General features: G+C 48.4%; 1 protein-coding gene across 2 annotated transcripts in view; it reads right to left on the reverse strand.

Annotated features, from left to right (window-relative positions):
• Positions 1–2,313: 2,313 nt before the first annotated feature.
• Positions 2,314–17,929, reverse strand: part of WDR59 (WD repeat domain 59) — a 48,745-nt gene continuing 33,129 nt past the window's right edge. For both annotated transcript variants that reach the window (XM_085071727.1, XM_085071726.1), the window contains 8 exons: positions 12,464–12,597; positions 10,952–11,033; positions 9,001–9,113; positions 7,835–7,982; positions 7,670–7,742; positions 6,504–6,630; positions 5,938–6,080; positions 2,314–4,019 (listed from right to left, as the gene is read on the reverse strand). In XM_085071727.1, the coding sequence (XP_084927853.1) occupies positions 3,784–4,019; positions 5,938–6,080; positions 6,504–6,630; positions 7,670–7,742; positions 7,835–7,982; positions 9,001–9,113; positions 10,952–11,033; positions 12,464–12,597 (1,056 nt within the window). In that variant the 3' untranslated portion in view covers positions 2,314–3,783. The remainder of the gene's footprint in view (positions 4,020–5,937; positions 6,081–6,503; positions 6,631–7,669; positions 7,743–7,834; positions 7,983–9,000; positions 9,114–10,951; positions 11,034–12,463; positions 12,598–17,929) is intronic.

The raw sequence follows: 17,929 nt of genomic DNA on the forward strand, positions 1-17,929 counted from the left end.
CTGTCACCTGCAGAGCAGGGATGCACTGAGCAATGGTGACACTGGGAGAGGGATGGTTCTGGGACAGAGCTGTACAACAGACACCACTGAAACAGCACCACATTGGCAGCAGAGGATTGTGCCAGTGACCTGCTGCTGCTGCTGTCCCCATCCTGTCCCTGCACTGTGCCAGTCCCAGGACAAGCAGCATCAGGGAGTGGAGCTGGCTGCTGATCAGCCTGGCTGAAATGAGAGCAGCCAAATAAATGGCTTTGGCTCATCAGTTCCTGAACTGGTTTACCCACCAGACAGACGGACAGGCGCTGGGGCTGGCACACAGGAGACACCAGGAATGTGCTGCTGGGCTTGGGGCAGGATCAGGCCCTGCAGCACTCTGGGGCTGATGCTGGGATAGTGGAGCTGCGGCCGCCAAGGAGGAGGAGGCCGATACAGACTCTGCATGGTATTGCATCCATGGGGAAAGGTTTTCCCTCTCTGCTAAACACTTGTTTCTCTGCCAAGCGCGATTATCAGGGATTAAACTTCCTACTCCACACATGGAAAGCCTCAGTGGGGATAGGGAAGACACACCATGCTTGTTACACCCTCAGTAGGAAAACAAATAGGGCTTAAAAGGCTGACAGTGGCCTTGAGGGCACAGCGTGGGTTGTTGTGGGAACACTCTCTCCCTCTTCCAGCCCCATCCTTGGGAAAGCTAGCATGGATACACACAGGTAACAGCCCTTGGGACGCACTTGGTAGGCAGCTGAAGCAAGTTTTGGCAGGCAGCTGTTCAAGGTCGGACCTCAGGTCTTCTGTGCTCGGCCTCCTCCTCTGCACCAGCCTGGGAAGAGTGCCAGAGCAGGTGTGGGGTGTGTGGGCATCTCTGCAGAGCACTGCTGGCTGGGCTCTCTGGACACAGGTGGCCTGGGATGGAGCTCCTCTCCTTGGCAGTGTCCAGTCCCTCCTGGAGCCCTGGCAAACGCGTAGCACTGGTGATGCCCTGAGGGAAGTGGTTTGACACCCTTCCCACGCGGCGTGCGAAGAGCTCACTCCTGCCTCGTGCAGAGCAGCTGGATTAATCCAATACCCCCTTGCTCCTGCTCCAGCAGAAACCATGGATGGGTCACCCCCTGCCCTGCAGCATAACTGACCACAGTCCTCAGCATTGTCCATCGGCTGGAAAATCTATTCAATTCACCTGGTTTGACCATGGAAACGTCCCGAGCTGGTCTGGTGCACGCTCTGGCCAAGACTCGCTGCCTGAGCAGTGCCAGCCTCCTCTCCCTTCTCTAAAGCCTGCAATTCAGAGTGATATTTAGCAAGACTGGGGAACTTTCCGCACTTTACCAAGTTTTCCAAAGAGTGGGTGGGTGAGTGGAGGCAGTCGGGGGTGGGCAGCCCAGAAGAGGCTGGTGTGGGGCATCACCACGCCCCATTTCCGACCATTTATTGCTGCCCTGCACAGCAAAGGCAACAACATTTCTCTCTTCAACCAGCTCCAGGCAGGTGGAATAAGCCATTCGTGTTTCTGTGCAATAGTCACCCCTGAATGGAGTGAGGCTGCTCCCAAAGGAGCCACCAGACATGCTGCAGGGTGTGAGAGAAATGCTGGCAGCATCCGGGAAGAAATTCCACCTACCTGTGCAGGGCTGCACAAACAGCACGGCAAAGGCTTTTCCGCCTTCCTCTGAAGTGCCGGCCATGCTCCGCCTCAGGGGCATTCCCATACTATGGAGATGGACCGTAATGGACTGTAATAACACACTAAACACCACGATTTGTCGGTCCGTCACCTTTAAATCACAAATCTCCTTTCCCTTCCAAGCTCCAGGAGCACTCAAGCATGGAAATGAACATACTTCCCTGCTGAATGCTGTCACGTAGGAAGGAGGAGGGCGGGAGCCCTCTCCCTGCGCTCCTGGCAAAGAGCACTCTGCCCCTGGGGCTGCCGCGGCGCCGGGCAGGACCCTGATGCACCCGCCCGCTTTCCTGGGGGGCAGACGCTGCCCAGGGCCTCCCCGAGCTGCAGGATGTGGGCTTTGGTTTGCGAGCAGCTCAGACGCCGCCCGGCTTCGCTTTCCCGAGAGGAGCCTCACAACCGGGGGCTGTTCCTAGGCTGATAGAGCTGATAGCACATTGTCCCAGCGAGGGCTGGGGGACCCAGCAGCCCCTCAGCTATTGCAGGGCTCTGCTACCACCGAGCCCCCTGCTTTGGGGTGCAGGGAGAGGGCCGTGGGTGCAACACTCACCACCCACGGGGAGGGAAAGCTGCTGGGGGCTCCCCACAGAGGGAGAACCACCACAGCAACACAAATTCTACTGGAACAGCACTTAAAAAAATAATTTTAATGTTAATTGTTTAAGATACATCATCTGTTTATTCCACAGCAGGATCCCACAGCTTGAGCTAGCACAGGGTTGGAAGCGGGCATGGCACGTAGCCCCACTCAGCAGGCAAGCATGGGAGAAGGGATCAGTGCCGGTACAGGTGGGGGTAGCTCCATCTGGCTCATCCCTGACCACACATTCGCCCAAATCCAAAGCTCAGGCTGAAGGCAGCCCTGGAGAGGCACAGGCTGCAGGCTCCAGGAGTGCACACACCGCACAGCAGTGTCCCTGCACTGGGAGTGCCCAGCAGGCACAGCTGCAAACAGACACATCCATCCAGTACATTCCCCAGCTGATGTGCCACAGGAAGAAAGTCATAAACCTTTTGCCACTGTGGATCCCACCATACTTCCAAACCTCCTTTTTCCCTAGAAACTGCTGCCTCCCTGTTCAGGAACCTCATCACTCAAGCAGCAGCAAATCTCAAATTATCCATAGTTTTCCCCATAGCACTTGGAGACAACAGCCAAAAGGAGCTGCATGGAGTAATTGTCCTCTTTGTGTTTTCTCAGGGAGGGAGCAAAGCTTTCCAAAACACCACATCTGTGGAAAGACAGTGTGCATCCCAAATTCAAAAGGCAGATGCCTTTCCCAGTCACCAGAAAGTGTCACCAACAAGACAGAGACAGATTAAAGTGCATTTTATCACGTGGTGAAAGCAGGAGATGGAGACACCTTAAAGCCTAACAGTACTAAAACTGCCGGAAGCAACTAATCCCAGGGACCTTGGGTGCTTGGCTGGGCTTTTCACACCAGCCACAGGTACTGATCAGTGAGCAGAAAGCTATTTAAGAAATAATCCTGAAAAATGCTATTTCCTTCTCTTGCTTTATGGGGAAACCTAAATGATGTAAACAGCCATTTAAAATAAGGACCCTGGCTGCTTCCAAAGAAGTTCTGAACACAGTTCCATGGACTATTTAATTTTCAAGTGTCATTTGCAGCTTGCCTTTAGAGCTTACTGTTGCTTGAGAATTATTTCTGCCTTAATTGTGTAAAACAACTGTTTTTCTCACTTTGAGCCCATGTAAGGAGGCACCTGGAAAAGACTCTACATTGCTGAAGCGAGTTTTGCTCTGCCAGGTGGGCCCTTTCTAGGGGAGCTTCCAAACACCTCTTCATCCCAAACTAACCAATACTCACACACCCTTCTGCAGGAGAGAGCTATTTATCTGGTCTGGCATCCATTGCCAGCAATGGACACATGGAATTTGGTCAAATTGGTCTGAAAGCAACCTGGGAAGCGTAGGAGTAACGGAAGCACTTGTAAACATCACCACAGCACATTGCCAGGATGTCCCACTTCAGCTCCTCGTGGCGATCTCCTCCAGACCGAGCGGAGCTGAGCTGACTCAACATGGCTTGGGAATTAAATATTCAATCAGTTCCCGGATGCCCTGCTGTCCCCACTGCTCAGAAGGTGCTCTCGAGCAGGCAGTGGCACCCACAGCCCGTGGGACACACCTCCTGGGTGCGAAACCACTCCATCATGTGGCTGGTGTGGCCTCCGTGTCCGCAGGTCAGGCAGAAGTTGGAGGAGCCCCGCACGGCCACGTGGCAGATGGCGCACTGGAAGGTGAAGCCTTTGCAGATGGCGCACTGGGTGCCGCGCACCTCGCTGCGGCAGTGGCTGCAGTACACGCCAAACTCTGCCAGAGGGAACACAGGGAGAGTGAGACACTTAGTGCCAGTGGAATGACGGACAAAGCAGCCCTGCATGCAGCCCCTTGTTCAACAGATGAGCCCCTTAAACTGCCCAGGGATGTGCCTCAAAGCTCCATTAGGATGGGAGAACAGCTGGTGTTTAGAGACCTTGGTTTGTTCTCCATACAGGATTAAAAGAAAGGCAACCGGGATGTTGGGGCACTGACTGGCCCACCAATTCCCCTGATGGCTACAGCTGTCTGCTGGGAAGGTGGGTTGGATTTCAAGCTTAGATCCTTACACATGAAGGCTTCTCTGCTGGTCTCATCCACTTCTCACCAGTGTGAAGTGTCACCATGCAAACAAGAACAGCCTCCATTTCTCATCGGGGGAGCCCAGAGAACACCTGATGCCTCCTGTATCAGACTGTCAGCCACGAAGGGGCAAAGGCAGTGGGTTAAGTCACCTGTTTTCACTCTAGTTACTCCCCAGAAGTTGTCCTGGGTGACAAGGTGAGACTACTGCTGTTTCTCTGGCATCCCTCCCCTGTTTTTCTCCCCCCAGATCAAGCACATCTGTTCCCAGAGGTCTGTGAAGAAGAAAATTTGGTAGCTGTCCTTAAGCAGGGCATCTATGCTGCTGAAAATATTTTGGGACAAAAGCTCTCTTTACCTATTTGCTGGCTAACTCACCCAGTTAGAGATCTTGCAATTTTAACATGAGGACACTTCAGCCCAGGATCACAGATGAAGACAGGGCATCTCAGAGGGATTAGAGGACATCCATCAGCACAGAACTGCTGGCATGGCACTATGTGCATTTCCAGCTTTGCTGGAGAGATATTACAGTCTACAAAGCCCTTGAACCAACACCTGCAGGCCTCACCTCCACCTAGAGCTATGAAGAAGTCAAACCCATTTACTGGCAGAGCTAACCTCTGTCAGAGGTTAAATGACACATTTTCAGTGACATTTCAGTAACCAATGGACACTTCATCCATGTAGCAGGATGCTCTGCCTAAGCAGGAGTAAAACAGCTTGGATTTTGCCTTACTTGCAAGCGACTGGTGATGGACTGAGCAGGGGGGGCTTGCTGTTCTTAGTGTTGAAGAATGCTCAAACCAGCCTCATGATACTACCTCACACTAGACCCTTCACATAGATAAGTTAGGCAAATGCTTCCTCACCAAGACTGGCATCAACATGGATGTGAAAGCCCTGGTAGGGATGGGAGAGGCAGATGCTTACAGAAGAAGAAACCAAAGAGCTGATAGCATCTTGCTCAAAAATAAAGCATGTTCTGCTGAGCAGGCAGGACAACATTTTATCTAAAATTGTGTGACTGACAGTCAATCACTTCATACCATAAAAGACCAGTTCCAATTTTAAATGGTGAAAATTTCTAACACACCTCTCTTAGGTGTGTGTGAAGATCCTTCCCTTGGGTGGGGACACCCCTCAAGGTCACTCCTCAAGGCTAAGTGAGAGAGATTTTCCTATGGTCGTTGCTATGGGTGAACATCAATGCCTGATAATGATTAAGCTAGCTTTGATATTATTGATTTAATAACCAGTGCACTGTAGTATCAGTTTTAACTTTCTATAATGTGTGTCATAAATAATTCTGATTAAGGTCTTTTTATTCTAATAATTATCATTATATTAATAAATTTAAATGAACCTGTCATAGTTTATTCATAATTAATAATTGGTTTGCCATCATTACCTTGTGGAACAATTTGTACCAAGGTTTAATTACACCTATATAACAATTTTAAACCCTCGTGACTCCCTTGGGTGGGTCTCTCAGATAAAGTTTGTCCATTCCGTCCACAACATATCCTGCCTTGCAGATTGCACGTTCCTAAACTCCTGAGGCAGAGCTGTGGCTGGGCAGAGCTGGGCAACTGGACCAGACACTCACCAATTCCCTTGTGGGGATCAGGAGGGCATGAGACAAACTTCAGAACCTCAGCCCGCTTCTCTCGCAGGCCCCAGCGATAAAGGATTTCTCCATAGCACTTCTTAAAGTCATCAAATTGCTGTGTATTGGCAGGATCCAGCAGCCTGGAGGAACAAACAGACTTGTAATTGATTGATTCGCAGAGACTCTGGCTAACCCTCTTTCCAGCGATGGCTGTGCAACCAGCTCACACTGCTAGAAACGTAGCAGGGTACTTCCCACGTGTTGCTGAAACATTGCTGAATGCAAACTGCTCTGGCCTTGACTTGCTCAATGCTCCAGGGTGCACACTCCGTGGGTGGACTGCCCTTTGGGGCCCCCACCATGGCCTCTTAGGGATGTATCATGTGTAATCCCAGCAGCGTTGATCTGCAGGCGGAAGCTTTGTCATGTAATTAGGTGAATGACAAGGTCTAGGGGAAGGTGTGGTACTGCACGGCACCAACAGAGACCTGGTTATGGAGTTTCAGGTGACTGAGACACAAGTAAGACATCTCTGAATACCCCTGAGGCACATGATAACCTACCTTTTGTTTTTCTCATGCTGGTCTTTCTCCCGCTCCCGATGATCAGGATACATTAGGTTTCCATAGCGGAAGTCATCAGGAGAAGACTCACACCAGGGAGTGGAGGTCTGCTCTGTGTCTTTGTTTGCTGCAAGCACCAAGAGGCTGTGAGTGCATCTCCCCTCTCAAAACTGGGGTCAGGAAGGGACATGAAAGACCACAGGCTTGCACCCCGACATTTCTGTCCTATCTCTATCCTACCACCCTCTGCATTCCAACAAACACTGCCCCACCTCCAAGAACTAAGTGCCAGACTCTACTTGCCAAGCGCTTCTGTTGCGCTTTTAGTGACAGGACAGGAATGGGGATCACCAGACAGAGAAATCTGACGTGGAGGAATCCTTTTTGCCTTCTGCTTCAGACAAAAACTAACAAAGCAATCAATCCTATGGAATTTGCTTGGGAACATTATCCCTGTTGGAACTGGGCTCCTCTTTCCTAGACAGGGAGGACTCTCATCACCAGGACTGCTGTTACGTAAAGGGGCCTCTGTATGCAAGGTACTGCCCTGCGGGCAGGGAGATGACTGCTAATAAGTGTTACAAGAGATTATCCGCGCCCCTAACCCCCATCCTCTCCTCCCCATGTCACAGGTGCCTTGATAGCACACTGAAAAGTTACAGCTTTGGTGCTAACAGGGCTGATGCTGCCCTAGCCAGTGAATATCACCAGGACACCAGAGCCCCTAGGAGTGACTGGTCTTTGTCACCTTTGCAGCTCAGTGAAAAACCTCTGCGGATATTCATGGCACCAAGAACCCAGTCTTTCCAACTGCTGTTGTTTTTCCAGTGAGAGGGGAAAAGCACAGCATTGCTTTTCCCCCTGAACCCCGTGGAATAAGCTGGCTGATGACATTTTGAGGCCACTTCTGATACTCATTGAATGAAGCATCTACTGAAGTGAGCAGGTGCAGGACTGCAGGAGCCTCAACACAGATACTGCAAGCCCTGCTCACTTCCAGCCATGAAGCCACACCATGCTGGCCAAACGCCACAGAGCTGCTCTGGCAAGAGAGCACATCTGCAATCACAACCAGTACTAACTCCCTCCTTTCCCCACCACAGAAGCCATCTAAAACCGTGGCCAGAAGGAGGGAGATTGCTTCATTTACTAGCCAGGTCTCATACCTATGTTCCAGCCTCCAGTGCCAATTCCAGGATCTGACATGCTGGAACAGGAGCCAGAGGAAGTAAAGCTGGGCTGTTGAGGGGGAAAGGAGAATAAATCATGTAATCTAAGTGAGAGATGCTCAAGGATATCCAAGACAAATAGGAAAGAAATGGTGATCATACATATCGGCTGTGGGAGGCCAGGTTGGAGGCACGCTGAGGAAAGGGGACACATGAGTTGGGGCACCCCTGGAGCCTGGATTGGGCTTCAAACACACTGCAGAGCATGGCCAAGGTCTGCACATCGTGGAGCTGCGAGTAATGAGCCAGCCTGGGAAATTAAAAAGACAGTGTGAGACTGGGCAGAATTCAGTGGCAAAACCATTGAGACTCCAGAGCAGCTAATTTCAAGCCTGTTGCATACATGGGTTTGGGTGTCATGACTGCCCACAGGAGACACATGCACTGAGGGACTGGGCTGGCTTTTCTGTCACACCTTTGAGGAGCCAAGCCCTCCTTCTGAAAACACTCATGCCCTAACTAGTGGGAGAAATATGGAGCTCTGGGAATCCAGCACTACTTGTGCTCTGATGTAACGCTGGAGCCATTAGACTCACTCCCAGCAACAACAACTTTTTGACAAAGCCCTCTGGGTGCAAGCATACTGCACCTAAATCACAAGGCAAAAGCCCACTGCAGGTTTTCTGGAAGGCTAGGAAGTTTCTGGCTTGCTCTGAAGGCTGAGAGTGATGAAGAATAACCTGTGCTGTGCTCCCACTGCTGCCATGCAGCAGGAGAGAGCTCGGCTGAGCAACAGTGTGGAAAGCACAGCACACAAATCCTGCACTTCCAAATAGGGTGGATTGACCAATAATATCTAGTATTAGTTATGTGCCCTCCTGAGCAGATTCACCATCTGGAAGATATCTGTAGCTAACACTTGGCTTTGAGGCCACTGGAATGATTTCACAATAAAGCTAGATGACATCAGGGAATCTGAAAGTGAAAAAAGGTGCTGCACCAACAGGCTCGTTTAGTGGGGAACAGGAAACCCAAATCTCCCAGTCAGGAATTGTGGGCATGGAAAGCAGAGCTCCACCTATGCCTGGCCTATTGCTCAATGCTGGCCAAGGAAGAACTGAGTGATAGGTGGAAGGTCAAGGGCTGCCTCCTGTATGCCAGAAACACGTTTGGAGCTTCCCTTTGTGATGCATCGCAGGCTTGAGACAGGAAAAAATCCATGCTGTGGCACTACCCCAGATCTGAAATGAGCCCTTACACATATATAGTTACGGGAGCTCTGCTTCAGCAACCATTCCCCAACCCCTCCCCAGCATTCAGACACGTACAAAGACTCCAGTAATTGACGTCCAAATGGATGTTGTGCCCAAGGTATCTCTAAATCTGGGTCGGACTTCGGTCCAAGACAGAGATCAGTGGCTACCATGGCCAGTGACCAAACCTGGCAGACAGGAAGGAAAAGCAGCAAAGCTACAATTAGGATAAACCACACTCCCAGGGCATAGGTGTGCTCAAATTCACACACAGACAGACAGATAATAATGGAGCTCGTCTGCTTTGGTTTTTTTTTCCCTGACAGCAGGGAAGAGTTTCGATCTCTGTGTCACAAATAATACAGAGAATAACACAAAACCAAAGCCGTCCCTGTCCCACTTGCTTTGTGTTTGGGTTAAATGCAAAAGCAGAACAGTCTATAGCCTATTTAGTGCATTTCATGTTCACAAGCCTCAAAAGGGTTTAGATTTGATACGGTTCTGGGTTCAGAGATGTCTGCTGGCAAAAAGTTTACTGGTAAATCATTATTTGCATGAGAAGTATCCTTTGATTAATTGCGAAAGTTACTGAACACTATTTTCCTAGTGCAGTCTGGCACAGACAGGACACAGTTTGCCTTTTCTACTACAAAAGTTTAACACTTCACGTGAGATTTCTCCTTCATTTATCATCCTCTACTCTGAAAATGGTTCCATCTTGTCAGTCTCTATACCACTGATTTAGGACTGTTTTTTCTGCTGTGGCTGTGAAAATGGGAAAATTAGAATATTTAAGGGAAAAGGAAAGCTCCTAGTTTAGCATGAAAAAAAGAACAGGAACGGAAAAAGAGCATGGTGCTAAAAAGAAGCAGAAATTAGAGAACTGACAACATGGACAATAAAGAAAAACCACATGCTCCAAGTACAAAGAACAGCCAGAAAAAGTAGTCCCAAAGCTGCTCCCCGTGAAACCAGAACGAGAAACAGAAGAGAAACAGAAACAAGGATTGGGCTGAGTAAGAAATGGAAAATGGAAAAAGGAAAGATGCCACTTTCTACACTGCTACAGAGCACATCAAAACTGTAACTTGCAATTAAAGCCTCCATGTCTGCTGTGAGCTGCACTACAGGCTGGAGTTACATAGGAGAGGGAAAACCAAGCAAGAAACAAGAGTTATCACAGAGAAATCTTGCTGATGTTACTCCACCCAAACTCTGGTCCAATGTGGACAAACCAGACTGCAAGAGGAAGAACAGCCAAAGGGGAACTAGACCTACTTTCTCTCTGCTGCTCTCACAGAACCCACCAAGAAGCAAGACAACAGCCTGAGTCAGCTTCTGCTTAGATCAGGTAAGACTGTGCATGTTGCCTGTCCAGCTCTAGGAAGAGCCAAATGCTGAGGAGATGTGCACAGCTCCTGTACTAGTTCCCATCTCTTTCAGGTGCTCCTGTGTCCTGTCAAATGTTCTGCCTGTTGCGATAGACTAATCACAGGGAAAAGCCCCAATAGCAATTTTTCTCCTATTTTTAGTTGAAAGTAAATGGCCAGCCTCATTTTGGGGCCCCTGGGCCCAGGCTCTCTTGGGAGAAGATAGCTGCAGTTAGCACCCAGTGCCAGCACAGATGAACGCCAAACAATGGGAACAATTACATAAGTACGAAAAAAATTACGGATCAAAATGCTGACAGCAGCTAGGCAACTCTGTGCACAGTTACTCCATTTGATGACTCAACAGAAGGCTGCATTCCTCACTTTGCCTACAGGAATTCTCTGAAAAATGTATTTCACTCGGTTTGGCAAAGGGCATAGAAGAATCTGTGTGCAGCCCTGGGAAGTAATCTCTCAATGCCCAGAGTCAGCGAGGTGGGGACCACCTTGGCAGCTGTTCCACAGGCCTGGTTCAGCAGCCAGAGACTCCCTGGTACAGCTGCTGAATCCTGGTGGCCATTTGGGTGTCAGTGACAGCACAAGCCATTGGAGGATAGCCCAGCATGCTGAAGAAGAGGTCTGATTCCATGGCATACCTGTACGAGATCCCTCCGCCCCACAGCCAAGGCTGAGGCAGCATTCTTCTGGCAAGTCTCCTGGATGTTATTCACATTCAGTCTGAAAAGAAAGGAGGTAACTCAGCTCTGATGGGCACATTACCTGTGAAGGTGGGGAGGGATGTGGGAACATGGTACTGGCAGTGGTGTGCAGCCCAGAACCTCCTGATCCTGAATATAAGCGTCTTTCATGACAAGGATCCCATCCCATCCTTCTCTGTTATTCAGGGTTCATTGCCACTCTTCTCCCACTATGAATTTTTGCTAACACACCACATAGCAAGTCCAGCCCCGCACTAGCTGGGATTGATTCTAAGCAGCACCATTTCTAAGAGGATATCGGACCAAACTTCTGCCAAGATATCATGAAGTCCAGAATCATTCTTGTCCCTAAAAGCTGGTGCCATTGGTTACATGATCCTGTTCCCATTCAGCCCAATCTGCTCTGGCTGACTCAGGGACATGGAGGCACGCTGGGGGAACCAGGCTGGCCTTCACCCTGCTCCCCAGGAGGATAACACACCCATTGGGAAGCCTTGACAGGCTGGCAAGGTGGGCTGAGGAAACCCAGGAGGGCTTTTGTGCCTGTCATCAGAAATATTCCCAACAGTTCGACTGCTTAGGATTTTACAGTACACAAAAAAGGGTCTTCTTTACACAAGATATCCCAAGAAGAAAGGTCCAACAGGTGTTTTACAGAGCATTATTTTTAATAACATAGCACAAGAGAGAAGGAAGGGTTTTTTTCCTTTCTTTCCTCAGAAAGGAAACCTGCTTCTTCCCTGAATGTCCATAGACTGGAAATTCCATTAAGGACCACACAGTATTACCAAAGCTAAGAAAGAAAAAATTCAGGAACAGAGGTTTTGTAACTATGTGATTTAGAAAGTCTGGAAAAAGGAAGTCCTTTGTAAAAAAAGAAACACCAACAAAACCAACAAAAACACAAAAATGCCCACAGAACTCCATACTTTCCATTAAAGCAGAACAACTTGCAGTTACAGACCTGACATGTACAACCAAGTCTCTAAGTGGGAACATATCAAATATTTCTGAAATTAACAAGCTTTATGAGCTATTAACAATTTCATAGAATGAAAATGTGCATTTACTGATCTTTTTAAGCCTCTGCATTTAAGTGTGGGGTTTAACATGACATTTGAAAAATAATTTCTACTGATAATTTCTCTCTTTAGCAAGTGAAAACCTGAACCTGTAACATTGGTAGTGACAATGCTGAAGCAGCACTTCAAACTCTGTTTACCACACCCCATCGCAAATTTATTCCCTCACACTTTTCTGATTTACAGGAGACAAGACCCCTCTCAAAGGCAGAGGGATACCATAAAAAAAAAGCAGTGAGGCAAGAACAGAGGAAGATGGTAGAGAAACACTGAAGGATCCATTCTGACTGATGTCAGGATTAAAGCACAGCAATGCCAAAGACAGCTGCTTTCATTTGGGAAAGGATGACAGCCCATATATACTCACATGTAGAGCTCTCCCAGCAGCTTGTGGACAGGCAGCAAGCAGGAGATATCTTGGATAATAACTTTACCAGCAGCTTTGATGGGTCGATTGTTGGCATCTGTCCCCTCTCGTTTGCTTTTCCACCTCCTTGATTTCTGCAGAACGAATGGCAATGTATTACTGGGGAGAAGGACAGTGGGCTGCTTGGGACAGGAACAAAGCACTAGGGTCAGGAATAATGCAAGCAGCACCCAAACCTGCCTTTCAGAAGGCTCTGTGTTACCCTGGGAAACATCCATGACATGCCCAGGAGAGCAAGCATCTCCATCTGTAGGAAGTGAAAAGCAGGTCAAGGCAGCGAGCTCAAGGTCAAACTCACTCAAAAAGTATTTTGTGAGTTTCCCTGTGAAAGCCAATAATAGAATAAATCAGCATCGGGATGCCAATCAAACCTGGGCAAGTTTGGCAGGAGGACCATTCAATTCTCATTCTCTGGGAAACCTCTGGTCATAGACCACTGCTGACTTCAGCCAGCATCAGCACAGAGACATGCAGGAGGCAGCTGCTGCTCACCCTTCATCTCGGGGCAAGCCCACAGCTCCAGACTGTCTCTAGGTCTGCCCTCTGAGGGTGAGAACAGCCCTGTTCAGCACCAGCACAGGGCTCCCACCTCCTACTTTATCAACAGCTTCAAACAAACAACTAGCAGATGATAAAGCAGGGCCCAAGTTTTCCTAGCAAGGATCTTTAGCCACCATGCTCACAGCTACTTACATCTGGCTCAGGACATAAGAGTGGGGAGAAGAAAGGAGAGGAACCAAGAGAAGGGAACAGAAACCAGAAGCCAAGATTCCCAAATACTCCCTGTAAGAGATACAGAGGCTATCTTAACGCCAAGCTGCATAATGCTACCTTGGCTGTGTAAAACACCATAGAGTATTTGTCTGGTATCCTGACCTCTTCCAGCTCCTTGCTCTAGGAGAGTGAGGAGGAGGCATGAGAGGATGTGTGGCAGCATGACAGGCAGAAGGCACTGGAGCTCTACTGAAGGAAGCACTGGCTGCTATGCAGGGCTCCAATGCTTTGCAATGCTGCTCTCCTATGGCGTGTTCCCTCACTGCCGCACAGAGCCGACAGAACAACACGGAAGCTCCTGGTCATGCTGAGTTAAGGGAGGCTCTCCTGAGGCACTCCTGCTGGGGCTTCCCACACAGCTCATCGAAGCACAACAGCCCCTCTCTCAAGGGGCCAGCAAGGCAGCCCTGTGCAGATGGCTCTGCAAGGCAGACACAGCTCACACAGGCTCACATTGGCGCTCCTAAAGAGCAGACTGGGATACAGGAAGGGCAGGACTTGGATCTGCAAACAGTGTCACCTTTACTGTGGGTGTGAGGCCAGCTTTGGGACTGCTGAGTGCCATATGGCCTTTGACCATGACCATGCAGTCCTGTGAGAACCTGGGCAAGCTTACCAGACACAAAAAATCCTTAGAAAGCTTCCCATGACCTTAAGAAATGCCACTGCCTGCCTGGCCCAAGCTTAGGCCAATGTGTTGAGGAGGTCTTGCCATGCTGAGCATATTACTAACACATGCCACAATAAGCAAAAGGGATGAGCTCCTAAAGCTTCTCCGAACACTGCACAGCTGAGGATCAGAGGCTCCAGCTTGACAGTAAGTGAACAAGGCATTTCAGCCTCAAAGGAGGCAAAGGTAGGTTTTTCCAGGGATGCCCATGTTACACAGCATCGCCATTCCCCTGATCTTCCACCACTCTCCAGAGTAAAGAGGAGCAGAGCTTGCACGGTGCCCAGTATTCAGAGGTGTGAAACACTGGCAGAAACAGGTCTGTCAGCATCCAGCGCTCTGGAAAAGCTGACTGACTAGTTCCCTGCTACATCCCCTCAAATCCTAATTCATCCAAGAGGAACCTGCCTGCTGTACTTATCTATCCCCCGAAGCTGAAAGGCATCAGTGGAAGGTGGGTAGAATGGGGTCAGGTGAGAGACCCACCCCTCTTCAGACCATCAGTTCCTAATCAAGGCACTGCCTGGATCAGCTCTGCCTTTCTTGCCATTGGGCAGGCTAATCCTGTTTTGATAACACCTAAAAGTTTAGCTGCCCTTCCCATGCTCAAGGATGTGGGCTGTATTACAACAAGGTTCCCAAGTGACAGTGGCACCTGTACCTCATTCCTTCTCAGGGCAGCAAATGCTGTCTCCTAGGTGCATAAAGGAGCTGCTGATGCTACCAAAACCAGTATATGAGTGAAGCTTGGGAGCCCCAGCACAATGACATGCCAGGAGGAAAGAGCCCAGGCACTGTCCTGGAAGGGCTACCATGCTTCTCACAGCAAAAACTGTAATTTGTGCTGTGTCTGAGCAGGTGTTTGAGCCCAGGCTTGCAGACACAGAACCACGTTCTGCAGGGCTATCAACGAACTTCTAGAGCCTGGCAGGTAATTTGGAGAGCAACTTGCCACCTCCTGACCATCTGTCAGCCAGCTGCCCCCAGGATTCACAGCTGATGGAGAACTCCCTCTGCCCAGTCTTTGGGAGCAGATTCAACCTGCTCCTGCCTCCTGCAAGAGTGGACTGAAGAAGCCTCCCAACAGGCATTTCAAGACTAGAAACATGGACAACACATATCACTTTCCACAGGCAATTGAGTCTTTTTTTTTTTTTTTTTTGAGAATGACAACAAATGGAGATGAGAATGAAAAAGAGCTCTCATGAATGGTTTCCACTGCTTGCTTTCAGCATATCACTAGACAAATGGAAACACTAAATGTAGTAGAACCCCCTGAAAACTTGGACTCAAAATTGCCATGCTTCCTTCCTTTTAAAATTGCTTATTTACTGGCAAAAAAGGAAACACTAATTCTTTACTGGTACAACTCCAGGAATGGAGTTAGTTGATGGCCACAGGCCCTGCCTGTAGTACACTTCCATGCCTACCACTTCCAGCCCCTAAAGCTGCGACAGAAAAAAATCATAAACCTGCATGTAGTGTCACCATTAAAAACGTCTGGGCTTTTTGCAATTCCAGTTTACTTCAGCTACAGCAAGTAAAAGTTAGAAAAAATCCCCACAATCAGAAGTATGGGAACCATCATGGATGGGGCAAAGTTCATTGACAGTAGAAGTTCTACTTTGCATACAATAATTGCTGGTGTTAATTACAGGAGTAGCTCTCCACCAGGTGGTATTTGAGCACTTTTAACAGGGATTATCACAGACAAAGAAAGCTCTAGGTTGGGTTCGTCTGGCCAAGGTCCACCTCCCTCCCATTCTACCTCTTCCCCCAGGAGGACATGCCACAGCAGTGTAATCAAAAGGTGTCACCAAGGCTCAGGGGCATTAGGGTAGAACAGAAAACATGTCTCTTCCTACGGGCTGGAGCACAGGTCAGGATGGGGAGCAGGGAACACAACAGTTGGAGCTGAAGCAGAAATCAGCATGCACCAAGCTAGCTACTGGCAGCTGAAGGACAAAGGCACAGGTCTTCTGCACTGCCCATGACATTTCTAGCTCTTTCTGAAGCCTAGAATCCATGCCAAGGAGAACTGCATCTACCCAGCTGCTCCTCACTTTAAGGAGAGGAAGATATGAAAGAAAATAGCTACAGTGATAAGTAAATTAAGACTCATCAGTTCCTCAGAGCACGATAAGGAAAGAAACCAGAGCATTTATGGCAATCATGGGGTTGGAGGTGACAGCAGGGAACAGCACTGAATAATGACTAAAAAAGCCAGCCTGCACCTGCACTACTATACCCAAGGCTGTAATTTGCTGCAATCTGAGGTGATAACGATGGCAGTAAATGGGTTACATGTAGAAACAGATAGCCCAAGAATAAGCCACCAACTGCTTTGTAGCAACCACCATCATCACTGCATACTCAGCAGAAGGATTGCAAAATGCTTCGTGCCCGCTTGGAAAGGATGCTGAACACTTGGGTGTGTGTGCCTTTGGATCCTGCTGAGGCAGGCAGTGCTCTAAGTAGGATCCTGAAATGTAAAGTGCCTGTTTCACATCAGCATATGCAAAATTTCAGGGTTTGTGGTACAAACTGCATTAGTAGGGCAAAGGGAAAGGTTGTGAACAGAAGAAAACAGACTCGATGCCAAGAGATTAAGCTGCTGTAAGACATATACAAAATAGTTAGACCTGCTCAAGTCAGGTTCAAGTTGCTTCTTATATTAATTTTTTAAAAAATAAAATGCAAAAATTGCTTCCTCTCTGTAGAAAGCTATGCTCCTTTATTCTGAACAACTGCCTACGGATTAACTCCCCCGTGTGGCTCATGCAGCACTGCCTGGATTTTCTCTTCACAATAATCAACATCTACTATTTCCAGCATCTCCCACAGTATCAGGCACCTTCCACAAAGGCGCTAAAAAATCCAAGGCCCTTTTGAATCAAGTGCCCCACAGCAGGAATATTTCTTTATAGCTTCCATCAATCAATAGCTGGCACCTGCCCTGAAGCATGGGCACTTCGGAAGAGGAGGTTACAAAAGAAGAGGAATTATTGCTTCTTGTAAACTTGCTAAGCTCTAGCTTCCCCAAGCATCTCAAGCAATGCTGATCTCTTTTTCCAGAAGAAAGGCACCTGATTTGCACTAACAACCTACACCTCTCCTCGTGTGTGCCTGTGTCTTCACCTTAGGGATTACTGCCCACTTCAGAGAGCCAGTTTAGCCTCTTCTAAAGATTATCCACAAATACAATCAATCCTTCAAGGCTTGGACTAACCCCTGTATCACTTTTAAGTATACATTAGACAAAATTATAACTTGATCACATCACTACTTGCTCTTCCTTCCAGGCCAGTGGTAAGGGGATTGAACTGTGGCCTTTGTGCTCTACAATTTACCACACAAGCTGGCAAATTTCGGGCTTGATTTTCTTTCTTTCAGTCTGCTCCTGATTCAAGACAGAACTTCATTTCTTGCCTCTGCTGCTCACATTTCTTTACTAGCTTCTTTGCAAAAAGCCTTGATGGAGTCAAGTCAATTGCTTCTCATTTCTTTCACCTATTATTTGCTAGTACAGTCTTAGAACTGCTGTAATTAGTAAAGTTTGATCCTATTATACCAAGTTAAATTAGGTGTTACAGGATTCTATTTTATTCCCTCCTGTCTTATGAAGAGATAGCATGAAGGACAGCAGCTGTGAAAAAACAGTTGTTCATGCAGACATTAAGACAAAACAGACTTAAAGAGATCATCTTTAAATTGAAATGGAGTTTTCTGAGCTTTGTCTATGCTTGGAAGATGAGTGATGAAATAGTAATTGCCCAAATGTATAGCACAGCTTGAGCAATCCTGGTATCATCAAGATGTTCATGAATGATATTCGAGCTTGAGGGGCACGTGGACCTGACTAACAGAAAACAACTGTCAAAGCAGACTTGGAAGGTCAGATGCCAGGAGGAGGGAGTACCTACCAGGGTGGCTGAAGTGCAACCACTCTAAATGAATACAGG

The sequence above is a fragment of the Lichenostomus cassidix genome, chromosome 11 (genome assembly GCF_008360975.1).
Source record: "Lichenostomus cassidix isolate B80296 chromosome 11, HeHo_3.0, whole genome shotgun sequence".
Taxonomy (NCBI): Eukaryota; Metazoa; Chordata; class Aves; order Passeriformes; family Meliphagidae; genus Lichenostomus; species Lichenostomus cassidix.